Source organism: Salvia hispanica, chromosome 3, assembly GCF_029641045.1.
Source record: "Salvia hispanica isolate PSC_SH4W2 chromosome 3, Shi_PSC_v1, whole genome shotgun sequence".
NCBI classification, from domain to species: Eukaryota; Viridiplantae; Streptophyta; class Magnoliopsida; order Lamiales; family Lamiaceae; genus Salvia; species Salvia hispanica.
The window spans coordinates 59759314-59775062 of NC_142694.1; the positions used below are offsets into that span (position 1 = coordinate 59759314).

The 15749-nt window shown below is 36.4% G+C and overlaps 1 protein-coding gene across 1 annotated transcript; it reads right to left on the bottom strand.

Moving 5' to 3' along the window:
* Window positions 1-13033: 13033 nt before the first annotated feature.
* LOC148931176 (geraniol dehydrogenase 1) lies at window positions 13034-15375 on the bottom strand. Its single transcript, XM_089067776.1, has 5 exons — window positions 15132-15375; window positions 14912-15025; window positions 13774-14287; window positions 13524-13677; window positions 13034-13425 (listed from the first exon to the last, which is right to left on the bottom strand). The coding sequence occupies exons 1-5, from the start codon at window positions 15227-15229 to the stop codon at window positions 13223-13225; spliced, it is 1083 nt and encodes a 360-aa protein (XP_088923902.1). The 5' UTR covers window positions 15230-15375; the 3' UTR covers window positions 13034-13222.
* Window positions 15376-15749: the final 374 nt, after the last annotated feature.

Here is a 15749-nt window from a genome sequence, read left to right on the forward strand (position 1 = left end):
GTGGTCGAGCTTTATGTTGGAAGTACGTTTAAGTGGTGAATGAATATAGTTCTACAACAATATTTAATTTTCTTATAGTCCGTTTGTGAAGTCCGAGTTACAAATGAAAGTTCAAAGACGTTTTACATAGAGTTCAATACTAGAATAAAAATAACGACACAACTTCTAACAACGCGAGAGCCGTGTCACGACATGCTCACGCCAGAAAGTCACGGCGGGCAATCGCGCACGCTATCCCAGACAACCTGTCCCTCACTCGCTGAACCTTGCCCGATAATCACGTCATGCGCTCCCGCTACCTACACAAAATAATAGAACACGTGTTAAATACACTTTTGACATCAAATTAAGACGAGACGTTTGACGAAATCACATCACATTAAAGCACGGTTCCCAAACGACGGCACACAGTTTCCAAACTATGACCGTACTTGTTAGCTGTCATTTTAAGTGACGAGATGTAAGATGCTTGCCATTTATGGTATAGTGAATGATTGAGGTGACAACTTGTCTCATTTGGCAAGAAGTCCATAACCTTTGGACAATGTAATTCTTCCATAAATCAAGCTTTTACCCATGTTTTTCCCATGCAGCATTTCTTTTATAATTACTACATCCACTCCATCCTTTAAATCTTTTATTCTACTACAAAAAAAGCACTACACCATCAAATTACACTCAAGTGAGGAATTGGAAATTTTCAAGCAAAGGAACTCTCATCACCACCTTCACTTCTTCATTTCCTCAAGGTATCTCTCTTTTTACCATTTTAAATTTCCTAGTTTTAGATCACATTTTGCTTAGTTCAATTACACCATGATAGTAAATTTCTTTCGAATTATTCTCTTCCTTACCAACATCGATATGCAGAAAATACTTAATTTTTCATATGCAACTTAGCACTTTGATATAGAACTACAAATCCTATTCTTATCATATTCTCCCATGAACATAGCTTAGCCCTTATATGCTTGAACCAATAGACTTTAACGTCAAATCATGTTATCACGTGATTAGACATTTTCATGAAAGACTTAACTTGAGTAAGCCTTGCAAATTTAGTAGACGTGCACAAATTTTAAGAATCAAGGGTAGAAAGTGACTTAGCTTGTAACGGAGAGGGCTGCTCCGGCAGCCACTGCCTCGGGTACACTCATGCCCAAACGGCGCCACAGCTGCCCCACCGGGCAGCTACCGCTGCTGTCACTCGGTAGCTGCCGCTGCCGCTGCTGCCCCTTAGCAGCCTTACACACCGAACTCGTGCTTCCGCCACTGCTGTCACACACGGCCGCTGCTGCCTCACACACACAAACGCTCGTCAGCCGCTGCCCCGTGCATATCTCGCTGCACTCGGTAAGCCGGTGCCTGAAAAAATTTAACCGAGAAAGAGAGAGTTGGGGAAAAAAGAGAGAGAGTCCTAATTTTTTTTTTAAACTTCTTTTTATTAGAGTTCCTTTTCTTTTAGATACTTTAGGGTTCACACTTTGCGCTAAGGTAATTTTTTTTAGTGTGGTCTCTTATTCTCTAATGTGGGCAGAGTTTAGGGAATAAAGGAGAATATCGGGAACTTATTAATTTAGCATTGGGCTCTAAGTGAGGAATGTACCTGTTATTTATTTAATTGTTGGGTTTAATGATTTTATTTTTTCTGTTCGATAATTAAAATGTTTTCGAGTGACCAAATGATTAATTACTTTTAAATTAGAGAGTTGTGTTTTGATAGAATGAAGTTATTATGATTGAACCTCGAACATAGGATACATATTCCATGTATAATTACTTTTAAATTAGAGAGCTGTGTTTTGATAGACTGAAGTTATTATGATTGAACCTCGAACATAGGATACATATTCCATGTAGGATCATTGCATGTCATGCACCTTATGTATGTTCATAAGACTAATTGAATAAATACCCTCTTTCAAGAAGGGCGTGTACAAGGAGTTTGCTTTCAAAGCCGAGCTTGTGTAGAGAAGTAGTACTTTATTGGGAAGCATCGAGGTGGGCTCTATATCCAACACATCATGTGTGGATAAAATTGTCAAGTGTATATATAATGATTTTTGTTTGATAAAATCACACTTACTTTCTTTTCAAATGTTATCGTGCCATAAATTATTTGTTTTATGATGCCTATCAGTTTGACAATACCAAATGAATTAATAAATGAATCGAATTCAGACTCCAATAGGACCAAGATCCTACTCGAGTTAGTGTACACAAAGGAATGGATCGTGAGTCATCATAAAGGTTGGCCGGTAAATGTGATCGTGGAAGGTGGCCACCTTCCCGACACAGAATGAACTATCAGATATGGTGGATTAATGGAATGAACTTAGTCTAATCAGACGAACTTTATGAAAATGAACTTAGTAAACTCGGGTCTTTAAGAAAAACCCCTATGTGTTACTGTGCTGGCATGATAATGATAAATTTTCATATATGTGTAACTTTCGGCAATGTGTCTACTGAGTACCCCGTACTCAGCCCTGCATGTATTTCTTTTAAAGGATTCTCGTGGCATATGTCTTCACACATACGGCCATGTGTTACAACTCCTTCCGCTGTGCACTATTATAGTAATTTATACTCCAATCCGTCTCACTTGTGACATTCGTAACCCAAATCATACGTCATAATGCATAATTACATATTTGATTATAGTTATAGGATATATTTTTATTAGAACTATAGAGCTTTGAGTGGGTTAAGTAAACTACATATTTTATTATAATATATTTTATTATAATATGGTATTTAGAGTTTTGAGTGGGTTAAGTAAACTACATATTTTATTATAATATATTTTATTATAATATGGTATTTAGTAAATTATGTGAGGTTTAAGTAAATTATTACTTTTTTTTTATCTAAAAATATACATTACTGATATTAGCAATCATATATCACATAATTACTTGTAATTGGGTTTTAAAATTAAAACAAGTGTATTATATATTAGGTGTTTATGTATATTAGGTGTTATTACGTGTTGGACTAGGAGTATTTTTGCAATGACTAAGCTATTCTATTTATGTATACGTAAGGTGGGTAGTTCCAATCAATTAAAGTCCAATTTTTTTATTATAGTTGCTTAAAATTTTATTTAACAATATCAATTATAATGTTTATCTTTGTTTGATACGTGTGTGAATTTTAGAGTTAGCAAAAATGAATAGGCGAGAATTCTATTCCCATATCCGACTCTAACTTACCTTATATAAGCCAAAGTGTATTTTTATTTAAAGAAAAAAAAGGGAAGCGAGAACTTGGAGTCCGAAGGATCAAGATTAAATGGGAAGAGGAGTTAGGGGTTCAGGTAGAATACTTATTGTAATCAGGTGTGTATATAAATCACACTTTTGATTTTACATATTTTTATGTGATTGATTGCTATGTGTTAAATTGGAGTGAATATTTGAATTATATGACGTGAGACTAAAATGGTTATGTGTTATTTGATATTGATGGTGGAATATGACGTGGATATGTGATTTGTGTAATGCATATATTTATCTATAATATTGGAGTTAATTGATGGAATATATGGATACGTTATTGGTGCAATGAATATATTGATGTATGATATTGGAATTATTTGAATTATGGAATTAAAGAGGATATGTGACAATCTTGCCCTGGGTCTGATATCAATGGTAATGAAAATAGACTTACGGGTCATATTCAATGATAATGGACCTACGGGTCAAAGAATATATGCAAAGAGGGACCTTCGTAGAAAGGTCAAATCAAAGAGGGGCCTTCGTGGAAAGGTCAATATGCAAAGAGGGGCCTTCGTGGAAAGGTCAAAAAGCAAAGAGGGGCCTTCGTGGAAAGGTCAAAAAGCAAAGAGGGGCCTTCGTGGAAAGGTCAAATAATGAAAATGGACCTTTGGGTCGTATACAATGGAAATCTCGGGCAGATACCAGGCTTGATCTGTCACAGAATAGTGAAAAGGACAGAGAGACATATGCATATGGATATTAAATTATTTATGATATTTATTACTTCCGGTGATATATTTTGATGAAAGAATGTGTTTGATATTTGTGTGTGAAATTAAAGGTAAGGTTTATATGCACTGAGTTGTGGCTCATATAAACCACTAAGGGCATGCTTGGTATGATGGAATGGAATGAGGGTGGAATGGAATGGAGGTTAGAATGGAATGAAGATAGGAATGAAATGCCAATTTCCTTGGATTTCCTTCGCATTTTCATCCATTCACTCATTCATTCCATCACACCAAGCAAATGAATAGAATGGAAGTAGGAATCACATTCCATTCCACCATTCCATTCCAACATACCAAGTAGCCCCTAATATTTTTCAGGAATAAGATATCAATGATGCGTGGATTGATGTGAGTTACAGTTATTATAAGGGTCGGCGGCTAACGCGTTTTGGCAACCTTCTCATCCTCAGCATTTTTGCATATAGATAAATGTGTAGTATATAGAGTGGTGAGAGGGCCCACTACAGTTTAGAATATTTTGAAATATGTACCTGATATAATATGTGGATTTTATGTAGTTAACACGTGGATTATTTATTTTAAATTTTGAATTTATTTATAGTAAATGTATAAGTCATAAGGGTTGAGGTGTGACACCACTAAAGATGACTCACTTTCCTTTTTTGTTTGTCCCAACCAAGATAACACATTACTTAAAATGGAAACACATTTATGTCTACTTTATTCCCTCTCTCTTACTTTACTCTCTCCACTTAACATACAAAATAAAATTGTATAAAATCCCGTGCCGCCTAAGGACGGAGTCATCTTCCTTGGGACGGAGGGAGTACTAGATGGGTCATAAGAATAATGATTAGTGACGAGTGACCTGTGATACACACTTTTGATCTTCATGATCTTTCGTTGACTTGTGAACCTCTTTTATCTTATTGAGAAGTATTTGTGTGTCTTATTGTTAATTCTTTCATTCCCATTCTATCCCCTCTTCTTAATTCCCCCTAGTTATGATTCACCGAGCAATGCTATCCCTCAGCAAGGCGCGGTACGTGACAGAGTGTTATCCGAGCCTAAGTTTTCTTTCCACTCTAAACCCACGAGTCTTCCTTCTTAAATGGTTTGGACTTGATTCACTAGACCATGTGACGACTCAACCAAAGCTGAACACCAGTTCATCACACTCAACGAAAAAAGGTAACTTATGTTTTTTTTAGAAGCAAAAGATGAAAGTGTGAGTTTTTACGTGAAAAGTTTAAGAGGTTGAAGGGAATGAATAAATCTTGAAGTTGACCTTTAGGATTTTATCGTTGAATCAAAGAACATAGAATGTTTGTTGGAACATATATACTAAAAAACATTTTTCGAGTTTATTATGAATTTGATAAATTGCTTGTATATTGTAAACTCTCCTTATTTAATTTGAATAATAAATGTTTTCTTCATGTTGTGCATTTTACTTTAATGGGTATTGACCGTATTTAATTATATAATAAATTGTATAATTAAAGCGCCGGAAAGTAAAATCAGTCTAAGTCTTCTACATTAAAGGTTGGGTCATGGAACAGGTCATCACAGTAGGTGGCCCAGCCGGTACCTTGTAGAAGTAAAACTTTTTCACAACCTAGATAGGCTTTGGCTACCTATCGCGAAAGGTTGCAGTGTCCATCCAAAAGTCGTCTTTACCTTGAGAATGACTAGTGACACTGGTGTGGTATAGCATTGGAAAGATCTAAATAATAGGCACGTCTTTATTGCTATCTACTGTAAGACTTACAATGTCTTGGTGATTTAATATTTCTTAATCTTTGTAATAATATAGGGCACACGTTATTCGATCATACACTGCTTTGACTTATCAGTAGGTGCGGATTTTTCGTAACTCGATATTCCTGATATCTTGGGCAGTAGTAGTTGATAACTAGTATGGTGTCAGTTTTATTATTACATTGAATCGTGTGCCTGCGTAGTTTGACTATATCCCAAAGAGGTGTTCGAGAGAAGTTCTATTATTCGGAAACCCGACCGGTTTGGATTTTATCCAAGAATAAATAGAAAATGAAAGTATATTTTGATATACATCTCGTACTAGACAAACTCTTGGAAATAAAAAGATATTAATTAATTTAAAGTCTATAGCAGACTACAAATTAATTAATGGATATAGAAAGTCTTAGACACGAGATATAATATATTAAAGAGGTTAACCCGGATTGCTTGTAATCACGGATTGGATGGGCAGTCAGTATTTCTTCGATAGTGGCACAAAAAAATTTCATTGGCCTTATATTGAATTATGAGTTATAATTTAATTAGTAAAGAAGGTCCAATTGGGGAAGCCCAATCCAAGCCCCATAGATCCCTAACCTAGCCCATCATAAACTCTATAAATGAGGATGTAAGGAGAGGAAACAAACACACATTACACAACACAACACAAAACCCTAGCCTCCACACTATAGAATTTTCGGCTCCCTCTCTCCCGTAGGGGTTTCGAAAATTCCCTCTTTGTGTGTTTTTTTGGCTTTCTTGTCTTCTCCTTCAAGATCCTTATAATTTCTAAAAGATTCCTCCTACAAGGAATTTAGATTATAGAGTTAAGGGTCATAGGTTAGAAGATCGTTGGTCTTGCATTCATATTCAAGCTTCAAGATCTACACGTGGAGAAGTAGCAAGCCACTTCGATTCTTTGGAGAATCATAATTGTAAGTATTCAACATCATAATTTAATTTAAATTATGTGATTAATTGCGCAATAATATGTCTCTACATGTTCAAGCAAGAAATTGAATCGATCCACATAATCTCCTAAATAGATTCTTTTGTGGATTTATTTAATTTGCAATTTTCGCTGCGATTTACCCCAACACGAACTTAGAATGACATGTATAATTTTATCATTACTTTTCTGAGCAAAGAAAACGAAGAGAATGATGTAACAATGAGTCATTCAACACACAGAAGAAACATATAAGATTGGAGAAGAATGTTTTTATTGCTTAATAGCATGGACTAGTTTTATCGCTCAAGTGTTCTAAACCTTGAGGCATTTGAGTCGACTACCGTCTTAATCCTCGAGAGTGAATGAAACCAACTAATACCCATTGACAACTCTGCTCCTTACGCGTTCTAAAAGTAAACAGTTGGAATGCAAACAGGTCGAGCAGATTTACTCAATCAAACTGGTCAAGCAGAATCTAGACCTAGTCGCTTGTCGTCGGATGCGCTGTAAGAGCTAATATCAAAACCTTAACCCATAATACTATTGATTAGTATAGGGAAATAAGGATCGATCCCACGAGGAGGAATGTGCTAAGAGTGTGTTGGAGGTTGATTCACTTGGATTTTACATGACTTTAGAGGGTAGTTTTACTTGGTTTTGATCATATATTGTGTAATTTGAGACATGGTTATAGCTACTTCTCTATTATGTTAGTATTTTGACCATTTTGTGAAGAATGTGTAGAAAAATGTACAAAATATGTGGATGTGCAGCTGCTCAATGTTCGAGACAGATTATCTGGAGATTTTGAAGTCCGATTCGCATGTAATTCATACCATTCTCTTCGTCTTCGAAAGAGCTTCGTGTGGATATCTTAAACGTCTCAATCGGAGTTCGGTAGAAGAAGTTATGACCGTTTTACCAAGACTGCGCAGAGCAGTGACATAGCTGGCGACCCGCCAGCAAAAGACGAGAAAAATGCCGTAAGCAGCTGGCAACTCGCCAGCTTCGACGCACACCCAACCTGGCGACCCGCTAGCTTCGTCGGACAGCTTATTTCGGGCCCAAAGTCAACCCTAGGTATATATATGCCTAGGAAACGCCTCCAAACACAACTTACACGCCTCCTACCCTAAAAATACCACTTTTTCACCTAGGAATAAGAGAAGAACGAGCAGAGGACGAGTATTCATCGCAAGATTGAAGACGAGGCCTCCAATCCGCCCAATCCAATTCTAGGAGTTTCTACTTTTAGTTTTATTCTTGTTCAAACAATGTTTTTGAATATTTCTTTGAATATTTCTTTGACTTTTGTGTTGAACATGAGTAGCTAAATCCTTCGTAGAGTTCTACGGGGGAGATACAATGATTCTTATGTTTAATTGATTTCCTTTTTCTATGCCTTGGCTCATGTGGTTATTTTGATTTCTTCTGTGCTTATACATTTATTTGACTGATCACCTTATAAATGCATGTGGATTTTACTACAAGAACTGAGAAGTGAGTAGTTTAATTTGAAAGAGAAGAAATTGACGTCTTTGCCAATATAATCGAGTGATTTGAGCCTTTGAATGAAGCTAAGTATCTTAGGAGCTATTAGGAGTTGTTGCCTTAGTTCTAGGAAGGAAACTTCAGTTCTAGATAGCAATCTACAAATTATATGCTTTGAGAAAAGATATAGTTGAACCTTAGTGATAGCTTAATAACCCTTGAGACCCTTTGTTGGCATAGTTAAGAAGTTAGTTGAGCGTAGGATAGTTGTTATCGATCCCGTAGGATTCTACCCTTCTCATCCTTGATCTACATTCGTTTTCTTATTTGCTTTCAGTTCTTTAGTTGTTTTTAATTGTTTTAATCTTGCTTTTAAGTAGATTTAGGAAACCCAAACTTTCCGATTCATCTAGATAGTAGTTGAGGTTGGTTTGTGGTAATTAGGTTGACACTGATTGTCTCTGTGGATACGATACTCTTTGCTTACTATTTGCTACATTAGCCCCGTACACTTGCGGGTATACTTGTGTTAAAAATAAGTTGAGTCAAGTTTTTGGCGCCGTTGCCGGGGACAATTTTGTGTTACTATAGCCTAATATCGTGATAAAAATTAAGATTACTAATTTAGATTTTACTTGCTTTATTTTTCTTTTCTTTTTGAGTTATTTTCACTTTTTTGTTTTTCTTTTTAGGTTGTATGCTCACTCTCTCTAAGGGGCAACCATTAGAGTTATTCGATCCTGAGAACGAAGCATCCAACCGAAGGGGAAACGCTCAGAGAAGGCTCAACCAAAGGCGATCACTTTCGCCTCTCAAGAGAGAACCGCTTACTCCTGTTGCAATAACAATGGCGGACAACGAAGAGAACAATGCACCACATCCAAATCCGATAGTCCAACAACTCCAATTACAACTTGCAGATGTGGTGAAACAGCTGAAAGAAAAAGAGGAACAACAAGCCACAGTGCCAGTGCAAAACATGTACGCTTACAAAGAGGTAGAGAACCCACCAATTGGCAACGATGGGATCGATGCCAATCATTTTGAGCTCAAGCCAGGATTGCTTAATATGGCTGAGGCTAATGCTTTTGCGGGGAAGGCCAATGAAGATCCCAACAAGCATCTTACTAAGTTTATTCAGATTGGTAACACGGTGAAGCTTAATGGGGTAAGAGATGAACAAATCAGACTAAGTCTATTCCCATTTTCCTTGAGAGATGATGCTAGAGATTGGTACGACAGCATGGGGTCAGGATCTGTTAAAACATGGGATGCCATGGTAGACTTATTTTTGGAGAAGTATTTCCCACCCAGCGAAGTTCTAAAGAGGCAAGCAGAGATAATTCAGTCCCAGATGAAACCTCATGAGACAATCCGAGAAGCATGGGCTAGATTCAAGACACTGCTGAAAAGATGCCCCAAGCATGGTCTAAGTCCGGGACACCAAGTCATAACATTTTACAGGGGGTGTACTCCAGATGCAATGCGTGAACTGAATTGGAGCTCATGAGGAGCACTCTTTCAATTAGGGGAGAATGATGCCATGCAAGTGATTGAGAGAGTAGCTTCCACTGATGAAGGATGAAATAATGAAAGAAACAAGTCATACAGGGTGGCCTCTGCTACAGAAGTGATAGGATAGACAGAATGTCAAAGCAGCTAGATCTTTTGACCACTCAGAGGTTTTGGAAAGTGTTGGCTACTGCCTTGCAAACCAAGTAGGTTAAGTTCAAATCTACTGAACTTGGCGGAATTAAAAGATTATTCTATCTAACGGACCTAGGAGACTGGAGGAGTACGAAAACATGCATGAACCTTTGATATGAAGCAAACACTTGAATCTAAACTAAATCAAATGGAAACACCTGTATAAAGCGAGATCATGCCGAAACTTTTCCCAAATAGCCAAACAAAACATAAAAGTAAAGTGGGGACCAATTTCCCTAACTAATTAAGCTGGCAGAAAAGTTGTAAAAAGGCGTCAAGCAAAAAGCAAACTGCAGATTTGGATCCTAACCACCACTGCTTCATCTTCTTCATGTAATCAACGAAAAATAGAGTAAAGCAGAACAACAAACACCATTGAAATAAAGCATGCTTCGGAACAAGACATAAACACGAAATTCAAGCTAGAACTACCAAATCTAGTCTACCTGACCAAGTGGAATTGATAAACGAACAATAGTAAGCCATAATCATGCAGATTCGAAACAACACAGTTGAGATCTACCAACTTAAACTCCACCTAACGTGGATTCACCGAAATCCAATTTCGTCAAACTCAGATCCATGAAATCAAACTCGAATTCAACCGAATTCCAACACCCTACAACTAACAATTGCTAAACGTATCCAATCAAAACACAATAAATCTCAATAGAACGAAATCCAACGGTACACCTGCGGAAACATCCATAACATCAGTTATAACACCAAATTCACAAAAACCAAAGTCAAAATCTAGATTTAACACAAAATAACAACGAGATTCACGAGCTAAAGAGTTCAACACTAGAGAATACTTAAAAACAACAATGGAAACAATACAAACAGAAAATAATAGATTGTTTCTTCGCCCACGTAGGGCGGTGGGACAAGTATCACGAGCTAAAACACCACCAGCTGTCGGAATGGAACTCCCCTCCAAGTGCACAGAATTTAAAACTAAGATTTGTAGTGAATATGACCTTGGGAGACTTGAGCTAAGAAGGAGAGTTGCCTCATTCTTCAATCTCCATCCCTTTATATAGGGAGGCCTGAGGCTTTAATCCCTAAGGCATCCTCTCTCTGATCCCTTAAAGAGGGATTTTTGAAATCTGCTCTTTTTTACCACTTTTGCTCTTATCGCCGTCTTCATGATTCTCCTTGGTCAGTTTTTGGTTTGTGGTACTTCACTTCAAACTCTACTTTATTTTTATATTTTATTTAACTCAATAAACATAACTTTCTTAAATCTTGTGTAGAAAAGAAATATCTCAAGTAATGTAGGACGTAATGTAGGACGGAGGAAATATGTCACAGTACATCTTTTAAAAATTATAATTACCGGCGCTTAACATTATATAATCATCCAGAATATTCATTATTTATACGAACTTCAAAGATGTCACATAGTATAAATTAAAAAAGTTGAAATTATAATCTTGTTTCCCTATTTAATCACTTCATCACCCTCTCTTTTTAACTCATTCCAAAACAACAAAAGCATTATTGAGCTATCTGATTGTATACAAATATAGCATCCGAATAAATGGTCCAAACTTTGGATTGGGATCTTTTAATTTACTTCATCACCCTCTCCTTTTAACTCTTTCCAAAACAACAAAAGCATTATTGAGCTATATGATTGTATACAAATATAGCATCCGAATAAATAGTCCAAACTTTGGATTGGGATCTTTTAATTTATTTCATTGTGATCTCTCTCATTTGCCTATGGTATTAATATTTCATTGTGTTATCAAGTGACACCAAATGCTTTATAGGGTTACATTTAGTCTTCCAAGGTGGGCGTTAAAAGAATCATTAAATGGCCCAAACTTGTACATAATATACACCATTAATCGTATAATTATTCTTTTGCGAATTTAAATAATCAAGTCCAAACTTGAACAAAACAACAAAAGATTATAGGCATGTAGCTGCGTAAAATAGAGCATATTTATTGTAGTTGAAAAAAAATTAGCAATAGTAAATAAATGAACCCAAATTTCTGCTAGAAAAGCCATTTTCGTCCATCACCAATCACCATTTAAAGGGCAAGGTCTTTGTGGGCCAAACCGTTCAGGGTGATCAATATTGATGCCATAAATATCAATAATGGTCCATACCCATAAGCATAATCATATATAGGTGGTGTATTAAATTTCTGGTCGCCAAAGTTAGGTGCCAAACAATTAACGTTAGATTTTTTTTTTTGCTATATTTTATAGCGGTTGTCTTTTTCTATAATATTTTATTTTTAAACAGCCGATTGACCACCACTTGTCTCATATAGCGATCAGGAGTAGAGTGTAGTATTTTTAAAAGGTTGAAACATTTGGTTTGAATTTTAATACACCCTCCGTCACATATTATTTGCAATTTTTTATTTTAGATATAATAAATTTCACAATTTTTTATTTTAGATATAATAAATTTGAGATTGAATTTATAGTGTTATCAAATTAATATTTTAATTAATAGGAAATCATTTAATTAACTCTAATATGTACTATAGTATTAACAAAAATATCATAATTCTTACTTAAAATATAAATAGTGTAAGTCGTTTGGGACGAGTTAAAATTAAAAAATACAAGAAACATGAAACAAATGGAGCAAATTTGTTTAGTTTTCTACAATTCCACAAATTTTATCGTCAATATTGTTTTTTGAATAATATATACTCCATCCGTCCCATGAAATATGTGCAGTTTTTATTTTAATCCGTCGCATAAAATTATGGTCATTCCATTCATGGAAAGTTATCCCAATATATCACTCATATATATTAAGTTATTTACGGCTTATACTACTGTCAAAACAGTAATAATAATATGAGTCTAACTATCAGCTAACACTACTTTTACAGCTTTTCTCCTCATCTCTCTTATTTTACGAATTTATCTTAATTCTCGTGTCATATCATCTGCCCATATTCTTATGGGATAGAGGGAGTACTACTATACCCCTTCCATCTCTTAAAAATAGATAATATGGGAACAATATAAATTTAAATACAAAATTAATAAAATATAAAAGATATAAAAAAGGAAAAAATGGTTTGAATATTATCAACGAAGAATATGCTCCATTTTTTTAGGAAAAAAAAAAAAAAAACTAAAATGGAAGTGTGCTAAACTCAAAGCTGCATACCAAAGTACAACATAGCATATAACAAAGGAGTTCAAAATGTATCACCAAAACATTAAATCTGACATAAAACAGATTGATCACAACCTCAAATTCACCATCAGTAACATGGCCCAAAATGCCAGTCTACATTATTATTCATACTAAAAGATGGAACAAGATCAAGCCATTTTCTGGGCTACTTCTTACTCGGGTTTCAACGAGTTCTCAACATCAATCACGAACCTGTACTTCACATCGGATTTCAACAGCCGATCCATAGCCGTGTTTATGTAGTCTATCGGTATTACCTCCACATCCGCTAGTATGTTGTTCTTGGCAGCGAAATCAATCATTTCCTGTGTCTCCTTCATCCCTCCTATCCCGCTCCCAGCTATCGTCTTCCTACCTGCCATCCCACGAAAATGTTAACTCAAATTTTACAAAAGGCGTGGCTCGGATTGAAACAGAAACAACTAAGATTGCGCAACGCATAATGCCACTAGCCTTGGATCAAGGTGAAAACAGGCAGCTGCAGGGGAGCCTCTGGTGCACCAACCACGATTAGCTTCCCGCTTGGCTTCAGCAGGCTCAGCAATGGCACAACTGGATGGGACGCGGAGACGGTGTCAATGATGCCATCTAGTGTGCCTACAGCAGCCTACCAAGCAGAAAACAGACATACAAAAAGGGTTTACTTTCAACAAGTTAAAGATTTTTTTTGGACGAATAGAGACATGAAATCCATTATCTTCACCTGCATCTGCTCCGGGTCACGACTAACCAAAAACTCATCCACACCAAGGCGTTCAATAGCTTCCTTCTTCTTGCTAAGAGACGTGCTGATAACTGTAACCTTCGACCCAAAAGCCTTAGCGAATTTGACAGCAACGTGCCCTAGCCCACCGAGGCCATTCACACCAATTCTTTGCCCGGGCTTGTCTAGTCCAAAGTACCTCAGTGGGCTGTATGTTGTGATGCCAGCACACAGGAGAGGGGCACCGGCATCTAGGGGGAAGTTGTCAGGCCAACGGATGATGAAGTGCTCGTCCGCAACCATGATATTGGAGTAGCCTCCCCGGTTAATGGTGCCATCCAGATAAGGGAAACCATAAGTTTGTATCTGTTTAGGGCAGTAGTTTTCAAGATCATTGGTGCACTGATCACACTGGCGACACGAGCCAACCAAGACCCCGACACCAACTTTGTCACCAACCTTCACCTTCTCGACCGTGCTACCAACTTCAGTCACAACTCCCACAATCTCATGCCTACACAAGGTTAATTGTTTTGCTTTTAGTGTTCATTCATAAAATCTGAAATTAACAACTATTGCCACACTGCAGTCGAGTCATTTCCTATTTAGCAAAAATCAACTTTCTTCTACCTTACATTACTCTTTCTTACTTTATTCTATCTTTTTCCTTTCTACTTTATTATCCATTTACTTAACTTACTTAACAAATTTTTTCTAAAATAAGAAATACCCCTACTACACATGGACCGAGGGAGTACAATTGTTCCATAAGATGAGATTCAAGCAATAGATGATTTTCAATTGAAAGATGCCATTATTAGTGATTTGCAAAATAAGTATTCGTCTCTAACTCTATCAATCTATCTCTCATGACATCTCCAACCATTTTCGCTAAACTAATACTTATTTTAGTGTAAATCTCCCGTCAAATATAATTTTACTTCAATTATTTAAACTAAACTCAAACTTAAAAAATTATTATCAATATTATGCCTTTTTTTACTCAGAAACTTCGAAAAAGTGATAGGTATTTTTTACTCAAAAACCATAAAATGAGATTGGTTTTTTAGTAGCATTAGAGCTAATTACACGTATCCTATTTTAGGAGGTTTTAATGTATCACTGGAGATGGTCTTACCCGGGAACAACGGGGTACTGAGTAACGCCCCACTCATTCTTGGCCATGTGCAGATCTGAGTGGCAAACACCACAGTACAAAACCTTGAGCTGCACATCTTTCTCACCAGTAGCCCTGCACCACACATCCAATCCAAGCCTCACAAACATGCCAAACTACATATTTTTTGAAAAATCAACAAAAAGTTGTAACCTTTGACAATCCCAGATAGAAAACATACCTCCTGGAGAACTTGAAGGGAGAGAAGCTTCCAGAAGTGTCAGTGGCAGCGTATCCGAAGGCCTTCACAGGGTGCTCTGTTTCTGGGGTCTTCGCCATTTTACGTTTTTGGTATGATTGGTTTGTAACAAGTTAATAAAATATCAAGTAGGAAATGAGATATGTATTGGGGAAGGTGGGCATTTATAGTGGTAGTTCAAGGGCCATAACTATTAACTAGCTTGGCGTTATCCGTAGATACAATGAACTACGCAACTACTACTACTTGATCAATAAATTACCAACAACTTTTTCACACAAATTCTTCACTACTCTTAGGCCGGTGCGGATCTCCTACTTTGCAGGAATGGTCTTAGGCAATCTAAATTAGTTGAGAGAATGATATCGACTTTTGTGGTAGATGTTCCTACCTTTATTTTATACCTTTGTTTGGTACTCCCTCCGTTTCTTCATAGTTGAATCATTTTTCCATTTCGAAAAGTTTCTTTTATAGTTGAGTCATTTTTATATATGGTAACCTTTTTCTCTTTTTTAATTTACTCCCTCTTACTTTATTCTCTCTACTTTAATCACTTTATACTTTATTCTCTCTACTTTTTCCTCTCTCTTACTTTTTTAT

Coding starts and splice junctions, on each gene's coding strand:
- LOC148931176 (XM_089067776.1), bottom strand. CDS start 15,229: ATGGCGAAGACCCCAGAAACAGAGCACCCTGTGAAGGCCTTCGGATAC. Junction 15,026..15,131: donor CCCTTCAAGTTCTCCAGGAG/GTATGTTTTCTA, acceptor TGTGTGGTGCAG/GGCTACTGGTGAGAAAGATG. Junction 14,288..14,911: donor CAGTACCCCGTTGTTCCCGG/GTAAGACCATCT, acceptor AACCTTGTGTAG/GCATGAGATTGTGGGAGTTG.